At 39.4% G+C, this 21,476-nt stretch overlaps 1 protein-coding gene across 4 annotated transcripts in view; it reads right to left on the bottom strand.

The window, feature by feature from the left end:
• Positions 1-21,476, bottom strand: part of clcn5b (chloride channel, voltage-sensitive 5b) — a 59,310-nt gene that overhangs the window by 36,401 nt on the left and 1,433 nt on the right. Inside the window, exon 1 of one of the 4 annotated variants that reach the window (XM_037759746.1) lies at positions 6,403-6,559. The exons of the other annotated variants lie outside the window; for them this stretch is intronic. Within the exon in view, the coding sequence (XP_037615674.1) occupies positions 6,403-6,457 (55 nt within the window). The 5' untranslated portion in view covers positions 6,458-6,559. Of the gene's footprint in view, positions 1-6,402; positions 6,560-21,476 lie in introns of those variants that run through there. 4 annotated transcript variants of the gene reach the window in all.

The following is a 21,476-nucleotide window of genomic DNA, read 5'->3' as shown; positions in this document are numbered from 1 at the left end:
TCACAGTGTTTTGTGCATCATTTCATGGATATTAATTTACAGTTTCCACAACAGGGGGAAAAGTCTTCGAGTTAATAAAATCAAAAGGGTTTTGAGCATGAATTTCAGGTCAGTCTGTAGGGACTTGGCCTGAGAACCGGAGGGTCGCTGGTTCAAGTCATCGCGCGGACCAAGTACGGACTGTGAATTGGTAGCTGGAGAGGTGCCAGTTCACCTCTTGGGCACTGCCAAGGTGCCCTTGAGCAAGGCACCGTACCCCAAAATGCTCTATATAGTAGCTGCCCACTGTTCCTAACACTAGGAGGGGTTAAATGCAGAGACTAAATTCCCCTGTGTGCTGTGCTGGGTACAATGTGTGACAATAAAAGCTGATTTACATTTTAAAAAACAATAATTCTCTATGGACCGTGCATATGAACTTTGGTGCTAGATGTGAGATCATATTTGGCTCCAAAATCCTTGTACAGCATCCTCTGGAGTCTTTGAGTTGGATATCAACTAGGGTTGGCTGTGACGGTATATAATGTGCAACGGTAGAAATGGTTCCACCGCTTTCATGATTCTGTAGTGATCTTGCGATATCACAAGCTCGCAAATCCAGCTACCTTGCAAGGTAGTGTCAGGCTGGTATTTATTTGCTCCTGTTAACCTTAAAACCTGTAACACTTGAAACCATTTAAACTCAGGAAACTTAAAACTTCCATTTTGAAAGAAGTCTTTTGTTTTTAACTCAACTGTTGTCTCATGTGAGGTTGCTTTTGTTTGTATGGAAGTTCCAAATAAGAAAATAATCAAATGTGATTTAGTACGATGTGGTTATTTTATACCATTTCTTAATTGAATTCACAGAACAATTACTGTGACACGATATATACCGTTACTGTGATATAAAAGGACCTATACAGTAATAGAAGGTTTGGGCCATATTGCCCACCCCTAATATCAAAGTGTTGGATGGACACATGGACCATCTGACTGCTAGATAATAGGGGGGGGGGATCACTAACTTATAGTTTGAAGTTGATCTTTCAATATCTAAAATCAACATAATTTACAGAATGAATCTCTTTACAAGAACATTTTCTGTCCTCCAAAGATGGATACATCAGCAGCAGCAATCTGGATGCATGCACACTCATGCACAAGCCTTGAGAAAGTGCTAGCAGTAGCAAACCCACTATTATTGCCAAGCAAAGAAAATGGGCACAACGGAGCAACAGAAAATGTGTATTGTAACCTGCTGTTGTAATATTGACAACACTGTATTAGTGAGTGTTTGAGGCAAAGACACACAAAGCTATGAGATCGTCTTCAGCTGCATTTGGCTCACAACAAAAGAGCTTTGAGTACGTGGCAGCGTCTCAGCTACACACAGCAACAACTAGCACACAACCGCGACCAATGAGAAACCGCTCTGGACAGAAACAGGAAACACCGCAGGAAGTTGTGATTTACGCTGTATGGAAGCAACCTACAACGGAGCTGAGACGGGTCATTATGGGAGCAAACCAATCGCCTGAGCCAAAATAAAAATGGGCTTTCATTGGAGTATTAAAGGAAGACATTATATGAATGTAGATGATGATGATCATGTACATGATGGTGCAGATGGTGCTTCCTGTCTGCGTCAGGAAACAGAAACTGACGGGAGATCTACATGCAAACGAACATGAAAGATGGTCACGCAGGCATGTTTTCTCACTTTAACATTATTTCATCTCATATTTCAGAAAGATCACCATTAAATTATTGCCTGTGTTATAGTGTCAGCGTAAAGTTTGCAGGAAGAGACCATAATACCATATTTCAAACACAACAATGGCTGCTCACACATTCAGGATTCCTTCACACTTTCCATTATGCAATAGTAAAATCTTAATCTACACCATCGTTGCTTCACAAACACCGGCCACATTTCTAACATGACAATGGGGAAGGAGAACACTGGCATCCACTCAAACAAAAGGCGCTGTAATACACCTGAGCTGACAAGTTAGACTGGTTTTAAACACTTCAAGAATGTCTCTCTCTCTTTCTGCCTCTCTGTCACCGTGACACCAACAAACAAGAACACCTGTCAAATACAAGCCACCCCACTGGAAAAAAGGCCACTTCAAAAATAAGTAGAGTAAAAAAACAAAACAAAAAAATTAATACAAAGTGTTTTTTGCATGGAATAAGTGGAACAAGTGAAGATTCACTTGGTAACATTTCTTTGATTAAGATGTATTATTTAGGCCTTTCAAGATAAAAAGAGATCTTGAACTTAGCTGGGGAAACTCATTTTCAGCTATATTTCACAAGTATTAGGAAGTGCCGGTGCTCAAAAGTCATATTTTTACACTTAAAGATTCAGTAGGCAACAATTTATTTGGCATCATTGGGAAAATATCCCATAATAACCTTTCAGCATATTGTAATTCAAGTGTTCTGAGAGATAACTAGACTTCTGCTCCTCCTCATGGCTCTGCTTTCAGACTTTAGAACATCTAGTCCGTGACGGGAGACTTTGACCAATCACAGGTCATTTCAGAGTGAGAGCGTTCCTATTGGCTGTGCTACGGCTGGTGGGCGGTGCTTGGTATTTCCTCAACTGATCTCAACATGGCTGCCGGGTCACAAACTTTCTCATTTTACAGCTAAACAGTACACTACAAGATGTTTTCTGAGAACATCTGAGGAGAGAAATAGGCATTAACGTAACAGAATATTGATTCATATTTGATCAGTGCTGCCTAGTTTGACCATTTGATCAGAGTTGTTGAGTGACTGACAGCTGCTCAGAGACAGCAGACTCCAGATCAGCTCTGATTGGTTGTTTTCCTCCAGTCTGTGAAATCTTGCAGATGCCGTTAGGAGCACCGGAGGACACTGGAGGACACCAGAGGAACATGATTTTTTTCAGATTACCTGTCTCATGTACTCTTTTACATTTTATAAAAATAACTTTTTTTAATCATATTTGCTCCATTTCTACCCACTGCAGCTTTAACAAGATATTCCAGATGCTAAAAACAAGTCCATATATTTCACTGAAATATTACTTGTCAGGTGTTTGCGTCCTATTAAGTGACTAGTATTTAGACAAATATATACTTGCTATGCTTTTGCATCTAATAAACAGCTAAATTACATTAAACTTAAAAAAAAAAATGTACAGCATCTTTAAAAGGATAAAAGCAAGGTGAAAGTACTGCTGAAAAAACAGCTACTGGGAATAGATGTGTACATTTATATTACTGCTTCACTTTGTTATTTCTGCAGATTCACTAGCCAAACACAAACAAGGTTCCATGACTGGGAGATATCAAAACACTTTCAAACAGTAACTTAAATATATTAGAAAGGGGACAAGGAAGTCAGACTGCACCAAAAAGCAAAACAAGTAGCACCAGTTTCACATGAATTAACTTCTGAACAAACAACTGTTTATGTGTGAGTATAACTAACACACTTCCTCACCGGCACACTGATAGCATCTAGGGTCACTTCAGGTGGAAAAACCTGTTTATATCTTCTGCCACGTCTTTCTTACAAACTCTCTGTCTCCACTTACCATCACCGTCTACAAGGTTACAGGAGTCAGCTGATGGTAATGAAACCTAAAATGTAACTAGATCCAGGTGTCTATAATAGCAGTCACACATTGTTTTGCTTCCTATTAGTTTAAACCATTTTGTCACTTAGCTTGTGCTAACAATTTGTTGTACTATGTGTCTGTCTACTGCCTCTCTTCAATCAATTCGCCTCGCTGTATAAATGCATGCTGGGATAAGCTGCGGACCTCTCATGACCCTGTACAGGACTGGGGTGGAACGAATGAATGTGAAATGTTTGGCTTGTTTGGGATGCATATCCTGCACATGACCATGTACTGTAGGTAATACACTGACTATAGAGAAGTACCTCACAACCCCACTGAGAATCACCTGAACTATCCTTTTAAACTGGTAGGCATAATCATATCCAACTATGGCTACCATCTGTCATATTTCTTTAATTATATTTATAGAAAGCTCCTTAGTAAAGAGTAACAGGATAATTAATACTTTTGCATCTCTTCAACATTACTGCACCAGAGCAAAGCAATGTACTGCTGTGGACGGGGGCAGCAGCAAAATGTACTTTAGCCACCTAAAAAAATCAATACCAGTTTAAGTGTACGCTATATTTAGAATATTTTCAGTGCTTTACCTCGCTGTCAGACAGCCCTTTCCGATGGGGAACTGAAGCCATTGTATCCATCTATGCTCTCGCCAAAGCCACCAGACTTTGGTGTTTTAAAGGGTTAGTTCAGATTCACAAACGTCACACATTAACACAAACAAACTAACCGATAGAGGCAGCGGTAGACCAGCAACCCCTGTGTTCTGTGAGGTAAAATTACTATTTTTTTCCAATGGAGTCTGGTTGATTTGGCGAGAGCATAGATACTAGGATAGATAGAACTGTATAGCTGTCTCATGGCAAGGTAAACTAGTGAAAATACTCTAAATATAGCGTATACTTGAACTGATATTGATTTTTTTAGGTGTCTAAAATACGTTTTGCTGCTGCCCCCGTCCACAGCAGTACATCTCTTTGCTCCTGTGCTGGTACTCCTGTCTGTTTCTCTAAACTGGGGTCGTGCTGACTGTCATCTACTGTAGGTAATACACTGACTATGGAGAAGTACCTCATACAACCCCACTGAGAAACACCAAGACTATCCCTTTAAGAGATAAGAGAAATCATAAAAGCACACATTGTCTTTGACTGTTTAGACCTACAGTATGGGTGGCAGTATAAGTCATCTTTCTTATCATGATCTCACGATATAGTACATTTTCTTGAAACTCATTTGAAAACTCTTTAAAATAAAATAACTGGATGGGACTGTCTGTTTCTGATTAATCCACTTCCACATTAAATATGGGATGCCAAAATTGGCACATGAATTTCTATTGTCTCATGTTATACATTGCCATATTTTTCTAACCTATTTAAATCCTCAAAATTATGGAGTCATAGGAGTACCATTAAAAAAAAGTATAAATCTGAAAAAAAAAAGAAGAAAATAAATGTAGAAATATAAAGAGGAATAAATATAACAATAAATAAGTAAATGGAAAAAGTGGTCTCATTTATATAAACATTATATATATATATACACAGAAATAAATGAACAAATGCATGGAAAAAATAAATGGAAAATGCTTATAGTTATATTATATTTTATTTGTCTTTATGTTTCCAGATGATTTATTTATTATTTTATTTATTTCTATTTCTATTTCTTCATATTTTTATTTACTTATTTATTGCTCTTTATATTTCCACATTTATTTCTTTATTCTTTTACAGATTAATTCTTTATTATGGAACTCCTATGACTCCATACAAAATCATCCACTGTAGAAAGATATACAGTATGGACCCACAGCCATATTTTTACCAGCCTTTGTCTGGTTAGATTTCTCTGTTTTCCAGCTTTGGATGATAGTAGCACGTTATTATTCATATAACCAAAAATCATTGCAACCATACACGTCCTTGTGTGGCCTGTTCTATTTTGGGTGGATTTGCCGCATTAAAAACACAACAACTGTGACTGACCTTTGCACCTTATTCATGATAGCAAAACACTCAGTAAAGCCTCGAGAGAATGCAATCACATAACCCAAACACACTCCAAGACAATAACACAAGTACAGGAATTTTCAAAAGTTAAAAAAAAGGGACAAATCTGATCTGATAAAGACAAACGGGAGCAAAAATATACAAGGGGAAAGCAGACTAAAGCCAAATATTCACTGCTCTACATAAAGTGGACTAAAAAAAGCAAAGACAACAAAAGAAAACAAGTGGTAAGGATCCGAGTTGACCTCCGATGCAAAGTCATGACCGTATAAAAAGGGACAAAACAGCCTCCAAACATGTATGAGGAAGGAAATACACCAACACACACAGATACGAACGTTAGGAATTCATCATGTATCTGTTGCTGTAGACCTCGGTGTCAAATACACACCGACTTACACAGCTGTATACACACCAAGAAAGCACCAAACAAGGTTTATTTCTCTCATGCAGGCTGCAGCACAGAAACATTAACCACATGAGTCAGGGCCTGATGGGTCGTAAATGGTCTTAATGATTAAACTGCACCGTGTTAAAGTTAAAAGTATCAGCAAAAACACAACAACAGGCAAATTCAATTCAACACCATTTAAATACGTGTAAAAGCAGAGACCTGCAGTGAAGAAAATTCATACAACTTGTTACTCAAGCATGACCCTTGTCAGCAGTCTAAGAAGAGATGACGACAGCCTGTCTTCTAACTGATAAAATCTGTACTCTGCTCCCATGCTGAGCTTTAAATGCAGATAGCATAAAGAAGCTCTTCCTGAGGCTCAAACTCACCATCTTCAACCAGAACATCCTGATCCAGCTTCGTACTCCAGAACTCCCAGTCCATCTCTGCTTTCCTGCCCCAAAACTTGAGTATCCAGTCGGTGTTAAAACTCAAACTGGAGAGCTCTTCCCTCCTCTGAACTCCTCAAGGAAGTGGACTCCAACAGAGCACTACCTCATTGGCCAGAAAGCTCTGGGAATGAGTCATGATTGGCTAATCTGTCTGTGAAGTAGATGGTGATTTGCTGAGCTGGTGGGAACTGTTTCTTTATAGCTCGCTCTGATTGGCCGAGGTGGTTCACTGCGTAAAAAGGAGGTAATTTGTGTTTATAAGGTCTTGACCTTTTGACCCCTGCCAGGAAGAGAGGCTGTGTGATGCACAGTGCTGCGTAACAAGGTTTGATGTAATATTTGAAAAAAACAGTTCACAGAATTAATGAGTGAACAGAATTTAAACAAACTAAACTTAACATTTTGGAAACGAACCCACTACTTCTAACCCTGCTCCGACCTCAGGGGTATGTTACCTTACTTCCCCTCACAAAAAAGCTCTGAGTTAGACCTCCATGAGACAAACAGTAGTACTGTGTATTTAAAGTAGATAGGGCTAAACCACAATCAAATTCTTCTGGCAGAGGTTTCAGCTTACAGTGAACGGTTGAGACTGGACTGTGGCATCTATTTTCCCCTTTACTTCCTGTCTGGTGGCTTAACTTTCTTGGGAAAATATGTCAAAAGCCGAACCCGAAGTTAACAGGAAGTAAAAGTGGTAAGCTGGTGTCAAGCAGTCATAGTGACGGTTCTATAGGTACCCACGACTCTCCCCTTTACAGACATGCCCACTTTATGATAATCACATGCATTTTGGGGCAAGTCATAGTCAAGTCAGCACACTGACACACTGACAGCTGTTGTTGCCTGTTGGGCTGCAGTTTGACATGTTATGATTTGAGCATATTGTTTTATGCTAAATGCAGTACCTGTGAGGGTTTCTGGACAATATCTGTCATTGTTTTGTGTTGTTGATTGATTTTCAATAATAAATATATACATATACATTTGCATAAAGCAACATGTTTGTCCACTCCCATGTTGATAATAGTATTAAATACTTGACAAATCTCCCATTTTGAACAGCGATTAATCACGATTAAATATTTTATTCGATTGACAGCCCTAAGAATAACTATATAGAAACAGCCAGTCTTCTCGCTGATGGTCTCGTTTACTTATGTAGGTCATATAGAAGCATTAGTATTAAATTGAAACTGTTTCATAACCAGTTAAACATTCCTCACAGTAACTTTAATTACTGATGCAATTTATTTTAATAAGCATCCATCTACTCTCTATAGACTGTCCAGTGCAAGGAGCTGAAGCTCTATCACAAGGTTAACGGAAAAACATAGGCATGCTAATGTCTCTAAAAAGACAGAGCTAACCACTGAGCCACCGTGCTTCATCCGCTCTAAAACAGACACATGGTGGTGTAATGAAACAACCAAACAGACAAGAATCCTGTCTACCACTTCACATGTCGAAGGCAAAACAACCCCAGATAGATTTCAACATGCACGGTGCAAACTAATCCAGTATTAGTACTTCTCAGAAAATGGGTCAGCAAACACAGAGTCCCTGAGTGACTCTGCTGGTTTCCAGTAAGGGATGTCATGCTGAGCTCAGCACGCACTGTGTCCTGAGGGGACAGGACAGACTATAATCTTACATTTCCACAGAATATCAACACACACACACACACACCTTTAATTCTTCACATTCAACACGCTGCCTTTGTGATAAGACCGCCGCAGCGCTGTCTGCCAAAACGTACTCAGTGTGTTATCTAATGCACATTGATTTGCAGTTTGTACACACACACATATTTAAAAGGCTGACAGAAAGATACACACACACACACTGTCTCCAGTGAGGGTCTGAACCTTGAACTCCTGTGGTCTGGTTGCCATGGGAATTGGCATCTCATGTGACCCCTGTGACGCTTGGCGACTCCAAACAAGCATCTCTGGAACATGTTGACGTCGTGGACTTGTCATTACGCTGCCAAGACCACATTTAAAAATTATATTTACTGGGTCAGAGGAAATTGAATAAAGATGGAATGTGCGTCTCTGCGGTTGATTCGATTAATTTTCATGTCAAGAAGATAAAGATCTTTTCCACGTACTGGAAAGAAAATATGAAGATATGACGTCCTGCTTGAAAACCTGGCTCAGGTGTTACAGGAAATGAAGCACTTCTGAAGAACTTCTATCAAGTCGGGATTTCCTTTCATTGATGTTTAGTTGGACTGAACCACAACGTCCACACAGTGTTACAAACATAGAAATAGAATAGGAGTAGAACAGACATTTGACAGTTCTGCCTGGTCATTTGACGATAGTAAAGAAAACGGCGATTGTTGTTAGTTGTTATGGTGACAACACACGTCAGTGGGGCCGTAAATTGTGGTTGTAGCTCACTGGAAAGCGATATTATGAGTCCTACTATAGCGCAGGCATGACCCGCCCTACTGCGGACGCAGCTCTGGAGATGGACAGCTGGCTAGTAGTAGACCCGGGGCTGCTGTTAGCCACCAGCTAACCTGTTTGGCTCATTTTCTGTAACCAGTGTAGCATTAAAGCATGGCAGAATTAGCAAGCTAGCTAACTACCCAGCTGAGTAAGAAATGAGAAAATGAGCAGAACAAAGTTCATCTGGCGGTATCAATGTTCTTTCCTACGCTGTGACAAGAGTGTGTGGATGAAGTGTTAAGTTGTTAAATTCTACTCATTTCCTCTTTCTCTCTATGCTTGGTAACGTTACTACTCCACTGATCGTTTTAGTCATTACTGCAAAACCTCACCTCAGTGAGTCCACAACTTGCCGTAAGTCGGTTTAGTTTATACGGAAGTGAGCACACTACAACGGTCGCAATGGCAATGGTATGCTGATTTTAATGTGAATGTCCATTCTACTCCTATTCTATTTCTATGGTTACAAACTTCAATACAAAAAGAACTTGGCTGGATATTTAACGTAAATACTTTTTAAAGTACTACTGACTGAAAAGTCTGCAGTATTAAAGGAACAGTATGTAGCATTTAGGAGGATCTATTGGCAGAAATGTAATATAATATTAATAACTATATTTTCATTAGTGTATAATCACCTGAAAATAAGAATTGTTGTGTTTTCGTTAGCTTAAAATTAGCCGTTTATATCTACAGAGGGAGCTGGTCCTCTTCATGGAGCCCGCCATGTGTCTACGGTAGCCCAGAACGGACAAACCAAACTCTGGCTCTAGAGAGGGCCAAGTTTCAGTTGGTTGCAATCTGCAACCTCACCACTAGATGCCACTAAATCCTACACACTGCACCTTTAAGTTTAAAAAAGTGTCAAGTCCTGAGATTTGGCATTGACTGCTTAATGAAATTCTTCGGCTTGTTTACATATTTTTTGATCACATATTTCCTGATTTAAAACTGAAAACGTTTGCTTATACTGATGCAATATGCAGTATTTCAATGAAATTTTCCCAAACTAAGGTATCAAAAACAATTACCTTTGGTATTGTCACCGAAACTGACGTATTGTATTGCTACTTATATCGATCACGTTCAAACTAGAGCTGAAACAATTGGTTGATTTAGCCATTGTGGTTCCCAAACTCTTTCCTTAAGGGACCCCATTGAGTAAACTGATGACCCCTGACTAAGTGACATATTTTATGGATATTTTATATTATATTCAATGCATCAAAATAACAGTACAAAACAATTGATAAACTGTACAATTAATCCACATAGTGAATGCAATAACTGCAGAACGTTTGTGTAAAACGAGTGATTTGGATCAATTTTGAGCAGATTATTTCCTGTGAATGTTGCACCAGAGATGAGTTTTACTGTTTATTTTAGGAACTTTTAATACAATTCTCTGTCTGCATTATGTATTTTTTTTTTTTTTTTTAACAATCATTCATACTTAATAGGCTTCTTCTTCTTTAAAAAATTCAGTGTTGGCTGGCCTGGCCTTTGCTCTATTAGCTCTTCGGTTGATTTAACAGTGTATTTTTAAATTTTTAAATTTATATCTTAAATGATAATCCAATATCCCCCCATCCGTGAAGCTTTGGCGTCCCTTAGTGAGGGTCGGGACCCCCAGGATGGGAACTAGTGATTAGTCAACCTTATTTTTTATGTTTTAATCAGATACTATTTGGAAAATTGCAGTCATTTTTCAAGGTAAACATGTTCTGGTTCCTGCTTCTTAAATGTGAGGATTTGCTGCTTTTTTAATCTTATGTGATGTCAATTGATAGTCAGACAAAACAAGGAATTTGATTACATTACTATTTCACTTTTTTCCGACATTACATATACACCAAGCGATTGATTTAGCAAAAAAAGGAAATCGGTAGATTAAAGGTGCAGTGTGTAGGATTTGGCGCCATCTAGTGGTTAAGTTGCAGACTGAAACCAACTGAAACTTCTTCTGTGTGCCAAGCGTGTAGGAGAACTACGGTGGCCGACGCGAAAACGTGAATGTCCCTCTCTAAAGCCAGTGTTTGGTTTGTGCGTTCTGGGCTACTGTAGAAACATGGCGGGCTCCGCGAAGAGGACCTGCTCCCTATGTAGATATAAACAACTCGTTCTAAGCTAACGGAAACACAATTCTTAGCTTCAGGTGATTATACACTAAACATACTTATCAATATTACATTCAATAGATCCCCCTAAATGCTAAACACTGTTCCTTTAATTGGTCCTGATTATAATAGCTATTTACATCCATATTTAAACCGACACCCAGCCCGACATGACGCCAACTTATTGTGAAATTCCTACACCTCAGTGAGAAGCTGGGTGGGCGGGCTTATACTGTGTCGACAACATCTCACCAGGAGCTCTGGCCTCATGACTGATCTCAGTCACAAAAAGCTAATGCATGTTTTATCTCAAAAACCAAACTGTGAGTCATTCAGTGTTTGAGTCACACATCTTAAAGGTTAGGTGAGTATGATTATGACTATGAGGCTGCCACTTAAGAGCTGTATCAATGCACTTAACCTCTAATAGAACCAGTGGAGCTTCTTGGGGTTTACCAGTAAGTCTGTGGTCGTACCGGCAGACAGCTCCTAACTGTGGAAGAATATGTAAGCCCAGCCAATCCCTTCCTCCTTGCACGGATTAAAGAGGAATTTTTACTACTATGGAGGCAAAGCCGTGACCGATTAATAGCTGTTGTGAAATGTATGGCTTTCAAAATGTCCCCGGATGACCGTTACTTTTCCCACTCTCTGCAGAAGCCAGGGCCGTTGCCCTTCCTCTTATTCAGTTGACCATTCATTCAACTCTTTTTCCATTTTCTCACCTTCCCTATTCCTCTTTCAGGCTGCAGCCCCATGTGAAGTAAACACTGAGATATTAAAACAGCTCCACACAGTCAGACCCAGTGTACCCGAGGCTCTGACTCATCCCTTGTCAATCATTATATCCTGTTGACATCACCAGTCACACAGGAAGGCGTTGACTAAAGAAAGTCCACTGCCTACAACAGCAGCACTGCAGGATGTAATGTCAATATAACTAGCAATAAAAATATTATTGGCAGGAAATTATTTATACAACAGCGGCGTGGTGATAAAGCAACAGGAACATATTTAAACAAATCAAATAGCTGGCAGTAAAAAGAGCAAGGTAAGCAAAGCAAGATTCATAAACGCACCTCATAAAACCAGAAACATCAACATCTGATGGTGTTTCTACATGAAAATGGTATAAAACATATATACTGTAGTTTGACTGTTACTTCATTTTCCTTTATCACTGTGGTAGGGGAATTCCCTCTCTTTTTCCTGGTGTTTTTTTTGTGAAACTTTTTCCTCCTCTACAACGCTGGATGAGGTCCAGTTTTAAATAAAATGTAGTTTTGTTTTCCACTAAGTAGAGATATTCCAATACCATTTTTCCTTCCCCATACTGATTCCGATACCTGAACTTGCGGTATAGGCCAATACCGAGTACCGATCCGATACCAGCGTGATAACAAAAATGAGGGCTGTCAAAGTTAATTTGTTTTAACGCCACATTAACACAACTTGTGATTTTTACGTTGTAGCGGCTCAGTTTTAAAGCTAGAGTGAAGATACTGATATCATATGAAACTAGACTAAACCTGATGAATCCATCGGTACCAATCATGCCATACTAGCTGGTCAAGAAGGAGGCTAAATAACGCTCCAAACATGAGTTTTGGTGAGGAAAAACTAGCATGGCCATTTTTAAAGGGGTCCCTTGACCTCTGACCTCCAGATCAGTGAATGTAAATGGGTTCTATGGGTACCCACGAGTCTCCCCTTTACAGACATGCCCACTTTATGATAATCACATGCAGTTTGGGGCAAGTCATAGTCAAGTCAGCACACTGACACACTGACAGCTGTTGTTGCCTGTTGGGCTGCAGTTTGCCATGTTATGATTGGAGCATATTGTTTTATGCTAAATGCAGTACCTGTGAGGGTTTCTGGATCAATATCTGTCATTGTTTTGTGTTGTTAATTGATTTACAATAATAAATATATATATATATATTTGCATAAAGCAGCATATTTGTCCACTCCCATGTTGATAAGAGGATTAAATACTTGACAAATCTCCCTTTAAGGTACATTTTGAACAGATAAAAAAATGTGCGATTAATCACGATCAACTATGGATAATCATGCAATCACGATTAAATATTCTAATTGATTGACAGCCCTAAGAATATAATAATTTAACAGCTGTTTACTACTGACCATGTATGTATGTGATGTGATTATTATCTTTGTTGTATCATGCTCTTTCGCGTGATACGTCTTCAAATGTTTTATAAGATTGCTGGTGTTGAAGGCAACACTAGTGCCACTGCTCGAAACGGAAGCCTTACATACAAATGGCTGACATTTTCCTCGCTCTGACTACCATTCCGCTCTCCACCAGCACCGCACTGTTGTTGTTTACTATCGTCACGTGGCAGACTACCTGCAATCAGTTCTTCTTCTCTGCTCTAAAACAGTAGTAGCCAGTGGCAGCCATGACACATCCAGGGCGACTGCACAGTGAAGAATACTGTTTTGAAGCGGCAAAGAAGAATTGATATCCGACAAGTTCATTTTTTTGTGGGTTAATAAACTATGGTATCGGATCAGTGCACAGATTGGTGTACTGGCCGATACACTATCCCGTAGTATCGGATGCATTTCTGATACTGGTATCGGATCAACTTCTGTGAAGCCTTTTGAGACTTCACAGTTGTCACAGGCTGTAGAGAGACAAAGTCCCGCCCCTTCCAGTGGACCACAATGGGACCATATTTCAGTAAAAATATCTACAGTAGTTAACAGTGAGAGAAACACATTTTTTGTATCCCGTTTTTGTGCCATGAATCACACATATGATGTTTGTCAATTTAGTCAGGAAAGTGTCAATTTGTTGTAAAACTGTTGAAGTATCAGACTGTGAAAATACGTCATTAGAAAGACGACACACCCTAAAGTGTGGTAGTGACGTCTCTCTCTCTCTGAAGCTACGATGTCTGAGTGTTTCCTCCTGGGATGAAGTCACACCAGCAACGGGTTTGATCCTTCTTTCTCTTCCCGGCTGATACAAAGACCAGGAGTCTCTGGATAAAACACATCAGGTCAGATAACGTTGGAACACAGCTACGTTAGCTAGCGTTGGTGACGTATATTGTGTGAGATATAGTTCACTGAGCGGTTTCACACAAAACTAAATTATACTACGACAAAGGGGGGGACTTTGTCTCTCTATAAAACCCTTCCATCTCACTCAAACCACAACCTGAAAAAGATGTGTGACTACTTGTTTCAAAACCAGCAGCTCTTTAACCATCCTTGTGCTTCCTCTCGTTAATAAATCATTACTACAACGATGGAGGTCAAGTGGTGTCAACAGTTGTAGATGTTGATTAGTTCAAATATTTGAAGAAAATGATGAGGACAATAAAAACAGTACAGAGACCCAGCGCCTGCACTGTTTCAGTCTGTTATCACCTCATTTCTGTCTTTCTGTTCTTCAAAAACAAAAAATAACACCGAGGCAGTGAAGCCAGACGGCCTGGACGAGCAGCAACATGCTCCCTTCCTTCAGAGAGCAAAGGGAGCTCATGGGAAAGGTGGTCTTTCTTTTGATCAACACAAAACACTGCACACCATATTGGACGGATGGAATTACAAGGAATGAAAAGCACAACGCCAAAAAATCTGTTCCATTCATCTGATCCCTAAACATTAGCTGAGTGATTGTTATGATGCCTTAGGCCCAGTCCCAATGTCCCCCCTGAGGCCTTCAGCCCTGGACCTTCAGGGACTGGACTGATGTCACCTGGTAAATGGTTGAGTATGAAAGGCTGCGAGGGTTTGTAATGGTATAAATAAGAATGGGACATATCACGTTACCTTGACAACGGCACTTGTGGGTTTTTATTTTACGCTTTTTACTGCCTGTTTTGGGCTATCGGTGAAAGTCTGTCTTCCTAGTTTTTGTGGTGTGTCCTGCCCTGTCGGCTCTAGTCTGCCCGTGCTGGAGGTTTTTTGGCTGATTCCGCATGTTGAATCGACGGCGGAGCCCGTCAGTGAAGGAAATCACTCTGATTGGCTGTTCAGCTTAAACGAATCAGTGCACGAGAAGAGAAACGGACGCAGAGCGCAGAACGTCCGTGGTAGTTGGCTGTCAGCTGTAGTCTTTGTGGTGTGTTCGGGTGCAACTTGTCAGCTAAAACAAAGGCGACGTAAAGCGACACAACAGGCGGCCTTCGTTGCCGCTAGTTCTCTGATGTCGGGTTGGTGTGTGTCCCCCCCCCCAGCTTTATGAGACGAGGTAACTGTCAAAAAAACTATTTGTTTTTGTCAAACTTCATTAAGCAAAATGAAAAGAGCTGGTTGATGAATAAACCAGGTGTGTAATATAGTCTAATGCTGCATTCCTCTGATTTCATGTGCTTTTGATGCACCATCTTAAATCCTTAATGTTAATGTTTCTGTGTAAATATATATATGCCTGGCTGAACACCCATGTGGCGTCCTCTTTGTTTACCTTTTGTTTTTTACGCCTCCGGGCTTCCCTTGGTAACTGTGGTAACCCCTTGTTTGATGTCACACAACGCTATGGATTGTGGGTAATTCCCTGAGGCAAAGTCTGCAGAAATGTAGACTCACGGAAAGTGTTCATAAGGGCTAAAAATGTCTGCGAGAGAGTCCTCAAGGACTTGATGATTTGACAGCGGGACAGCCCTGAAGAGTGTGGAGATTGGGCCTTCATCTGTTGAAGAAGGTTTGTGTTAATACTGCAAACAACGCAACAGGAGCATTTGGGAGGAATACTGCTTTGCTCGAGAACACTTTCCTTGTACATGAGTTGTTGACAGAGGGATCAGAGTACCTTGATATTACTCCCAGGCCAGTATTTGGACTAACAACCGCTCCCAGGCTCAAACTCCCTTCTATAAACATTGGAGGCTAATGAGTCCCTGAGCAACAGGTTACACCAGGCTAAGCGATCACGACGGCACTAAGAATGGCTTTTAAGAGGACTTGCTTGGCAACAAGTTCAAGTACTCGCTAATAAGCAGTTAGGGACGGCACTTTCCACTGCCTCAAGGGGAAGAGAAAAGCAGGAAGTTGAAATACTAAAAAGGCAGGAAATAAAATGAGACCATGTTAATCTAAAGGGTCATAAAAAGGTGCTTTTACCTGTTTAGGATGCAACCTGGAGATTATTCACTTATATGTGCTGCACAGCAACATCTGCCACCACAGATAAAACCGCTGCTGTCATCCAGAACTTTAATGATGGACTCTGCACGGCGGCGAAGGGTGAAATTAACCCTGCCTCACTGCTGAAATCCTCCCGATTTCCCCGGAGCCTGACGCGCTATTATAATCAGTCTGAGGCCAAGCGGCGAAGCACTGCTATCAGACGGAAACTCCAGTTTTGCTGATTTAGCTTGAACTGAATCACTACACACATACACACTCACTTAAGGGTTATGATTTTCTTTCACAAACCACTGTGTAATTTTAAAAATACATTGCTGTCAGTTTTAAAACAAGGCTGTGCTTCTTCACTCCCCCTAAAGAGGCTGACACACTGGAAACACACAGTTCAACCCAACAGAAGCTCCATCCATTGAGAGAAAATCTCCTCATCCTGACTTCCTTCCTGTTGGCACAGTCTTATCGCTCTGTTTCAACTGGTGGGGAGGATGTGGTGCTGCTGATGTCACAATGACATCACTAGTAACCAGGCAGCTGATATCACTGTCTGAGTTTTTTTTTCACTTGTCCTGAAAGTTAGAAGTAATCTTCTTTTTGGTCTTATTTTGGTAAAGATGTTGTTGTGAAGAAAAGGACTGATACCGGACGCCAGTAAAACGTCCGCCTATAAAGTGCTGTACAAAAGTAAAACAAATTATTTCTATTCTATTGTCATATTCTACCGAAATGGCCTGTGTTGAACAATAAAATATTATAAATATAATAAGTGCTTTCAGTCCAAAATGGAGGCAGTGGCTGTTGTCAAAAAAACTGTTTTGTCTATTTGCTTCTAAACTCTTTGCTACGGCTGTGTCCAAAATCACATACTACGCACTACATACTCAATATGTGTACTATCTTTCGACATACTTTTGTGTGAATAAACAGTAGTATGTATTGTACCGTATTGTATTGTATGTATCGGACGCACTGAGCTGTAATTACCACGTAACCCATACTAACATCATGTGACCAAACAATCTGTGAGAATCAAAGTCTGAACTAATTTAAAAACAATATTACGCCTATAGCAAGGTGGAATCTTATACTTACACTTAAACTGAAGTGTTACTGAGCTGTCTGTCTGTTATGAGCATTGCATTGTGGGATATTTATGCCAGCGTAGAGTCCAGGATTTGCATACTGTAATCTTTCACTGGAAAAAGTATACAATTTGTGTACTATTGGTTTCATACTAAGACATACATATACATATTCAGACATACTAAATAGGATGTTAGTATGTAATTTCAGACGCAACCTACATTTTCCATTGCACTTTTGAATGTCATTCAAATTGCTTTTAATGTGCTGAAAAAAACTTGTGATTCCCTATCTACATGAAGTCACATTAGTGGAAGAGGAAACATTAATGTTTAAACATGCATCTTTACAAACAAGGCCACGGTTATTGATAACAGTTTACACAGTTTTTCCATGTAAGGAATAATTTAGACTCTCAGGATGTTTGTATGAAAACATCTGGAAGAACAGACTGCACCAGCGTCAGGCCTCAGTCTGGATATCTTTCTGTTTAGACGAGGTAAAGAAGACCCAGAAATGGGATTAGGGCTGTCCTCCACCCAATGAAACTCTTAGTCCACTAACTCTCATACCATTTTGTTCTGTGAAACTGAGTTTGTCCACAAAGAATCACACAAAAGCACCACGTTAATTCTGGTGTTTATCAGAGATGTGCTCTTTCTTGGAAATAAGTCATTCAGCATGAAAAAAGCATAAAAAACGACTAATCAACCAAAGAAATCTTAGTCGACTAAGACCAAAACGACCGATTAGTCGACTAATCGACTACGAGGGGGCAACCCTGAATATATAATATCTGTTTATATCTATGGCTAACATTGGCATAAACTGATAACATGTTATCATGCTTCATTGTTTAGTTAACTTCTGAAAGAACATGCTTTTCTTCAATTCTGCGACTGCAAAAATAAGATCCTGCTGTTTTTAAGAACTTTTAGGGATTTTAAGGAGGATTTAAACATATCCACAGCTCAAATGGACCATAACACATCTGCAAGAGGTTAATGAGGTTGTTAAACTTGTTCAAGAAACCGTAAGACATCTTTTTAGATTGAAGACTTTTCAGACCAAACGCAAAGAACTTGTGCGAATGAATCACACGGCAATTTAAATAAATCAAACCCCTCTATCTCTATCAGCCAATCTACACCGAATCCAAAACTTTCCTATTTCACAACGCAGTGTTGTGAAATACAGCTGTTTCAATTTCTGCGAATATCGGACGCCAATAAAAACAAAGCAACCACAAACACATGGATTTTCTCGGACATCAATGTCATAATTCTGTTGATACGTCACACAACAATATGAATATTGATCTCACAAAATAGTGTTGAGGTTTTCAAATGAAGCTTTGAATGTCTGTCGACATATTTTATGATACCATCACCCTGAAAAATGTGGAAAAGGGGTTTTTGTGTTATTGTGGTTATATAAATGCAATTTATGGTGCTGTTTAATCATACCATCTCTTGAGCCTATTTATTCTAGTGACTTTAACTCATTTTAACTTTTTATTCTAGTAATTTTTTAGTCTTGAAAAATTCAGTTTATTGTCTATTCTTTTTCTTTTGTTTGTCTGTGATGTTTTAATCTTGCTCTGTGAAGCTGTGTTGAGTTAATCAATACCAATGACTCAGCAATAACCTGACCTGGAGCTGCAGACTTTAAAAAGCTCTGCTAATATATTAATCCTTCACTTGACATTTCTTCTGGATCTTTTGTTCTGATTATCTAACTTGAGGCCCACTGACATGTCATGATGACATAAGCAAAGCAGCCATCAATCATTAACTCTGTGCAGTAAAAGTTATAATACAGCAACAAGTCATATCCAGCCACTTGGAGCTTGTTGTACTAAAGGAGCGTCACTGACATCATCAGTAACCGGGCAGTCTGGTGCAGAAACAGCCAGGACTCACCTAGCTACTCCCACCAACACCACCAGTACTAGAACTCACTCTAACGGTTGCTTTATGTTCTGATGTGAAGCCAAAGAACAACACAGTAGATCTAGTTGATACTGTAGTGTTTGTTTCCACGTGTGTGTGAGAGAGAACATGATTATTCACATGTATGACCACGACTCACTGGGAGCATGTGACACACACGCGATTACAGATATAACTTAACGGTGGACTTCAGGGCTGTAACAGACACATACTGGACTGTAGAAATGAGCTCGGTTATTAATGCTTAAATATCCTACCACTGCTTCAGAAATACTCTTAATATCAACAACTCGGCAGCAATCCAAAAACACAAAGCTTAATTGAGGACTCAAATCTCTCCGTTCAAACAAAGGAAGCCAAGTTTTATGATGTTTGAAGAGATCTTTACTGCTACCTGTAACTGAATTTTATACCAGCTCAAACAAGAGGGCCATTACGATGAGTGACAGAACTGGTAATAAAAGATATTATATTACCTAAGATAGCAGGTAATATAAGACGGATAATTAGTAAGTAAAAGACATGTTGTCTTTTTTAGACAGTAGATAGTAGAGAGCAGGAAATGAGAGATATATAGATGAGGTATGAAATGCAACAGCTGGAGTTGAACCAGAGATGTTGTGATTCAACGCAGTCTCACAGGAAGGTGTATGAATACCACGACATCACACGGACATTCTGCGTGTCATGAGTACGCATTTTAGCCTTTTCAAGTGTCATTTGTAAGCCAAACAAACGTCTGCAACGCGGATGCGTTTACACTGCTGTCAGTACAGGATACACGGCCTACACGTGACACATGAAAATCAGTAAAGGCGTACTTATTGCACGCCTTGCGCATTATCGTGCCATTTATACACCTTTTCGTGATTAAATGGTCAGTGCCTTAAACCTCTACTGTAGGTCACCCCAGATTTTACTTGTAGATTAGTTGATGAAGTTCACTGACTTCTAGGGGCTCCCAGACACTCCTAATGTGTCGGCTTGAGTTGTTTAATTCATTTTAAACAGTTAATAAACTTATATTAAGATGCCTACAAGGTCTTGATGTCTATTTTATGCAGAAGTGGAATGTAACTGAGTACATTTACTCAAGTACTGTACTTGAGCACAATTTTGAAATTCTTGTACCTTACTTTCCATTTTCTGCTACTTCCTACTTCTACTCCACTACATCTCAGAGGAAATATTGTACTTTTTAAACCTCTATATTTATTTGACACTTCTAGTTACTTTTTAAATGATCACAATATAGGATATGATGCAGTACTAGAAAAGTAATATGAGCAGATGGACAAAAAGAAAATCCATTGAATTCAGGAGAAGAAGATCCTTATTTGAAGTCTAATTTTGATGCAAAGATTTGTTAATTAGCAGGAATATAATGTAGCACAATGTGAAAGTGAAAGCAGTGCTCTATTTTGTTTAAATGTTAAAGTGAAATAAAAATATGTTGTCCCTAAAACCAATGAATAACCGTGATAAATAATCGTGATCTCAACATTGATCATAATAATGGTGATTATCATTTTGGTGATAACCGTGCAGCCCTACCCAGTAGTACACAAACTATCAACACACACACACTCCACATTGACGAACATTAAAAACGTCTATTTGTGATAAAAACAGAAGAATGTGTAAAGGAGCCATTCTGTATAATGACTACTTTTACTTTAATACTTAAATTACATTTTACTGATAAAACTTTTGTACTTTTACTTACGTATCGTTTTGAATTCAAGACTTTTACTTCAAGTATGGTATTTGTACTTTAACTTAAAGGCACTTGATGTAAGAATCAGAAATGTCTTGTTAACAGTAACACGAAGGTAGACGAAGGTCCCACCATGAATCGAAGGCCCGGCTGATGATGATCCTAGTTTTCTCCCTGACGTCGGTCACATTCCTGTTTCACAGACGGGCTTCACCAGATAGAACTTTGTTGTTTTCGTGCTTTCGTGGAGTTTGTGTTGGAGTCTAAGTTGTAGTAGGGGCTGGTCGTTTATTGGCATTAGTGGACTTCATTTATAATCAAACATTAGCTGTGGTTGCACACTGTTAGTTCTGTAAGCGGAGCTGAAAATAAAGGCACTCGCGAGGGTGCATGACGTCACGTCCGTTGGATTTTCCCGGCCCGGGTTCATCACATTAAAAGCAGTCTACAGGCTGATAGAGGAAACTCAAAAAGTCGCGGAAGGTCTCATTTTTAGGTTACAACCTGTTCACGCAGTAGCAATAAAAATAATTAAAATATGTGTAAAAAGTTA

This window comes from Sebastes umbrosus, chromosome 22, assembly GCF_015220745.1.
Source record: "Sebastes umbrosus isolate fSebUmb1 chromosome 22, fSebUmb1.pri, whole genome shotgun sequence".
Lineage (NCBI taxonomy): Eukaryota > Metazoa > Chordata > Actinopteri > Perciformes > Sebastidae > Sebastes > Sebastes umbrosus.
This window is presented reverse-complemented; position numbering and strand designations above follow the sequence as displayed.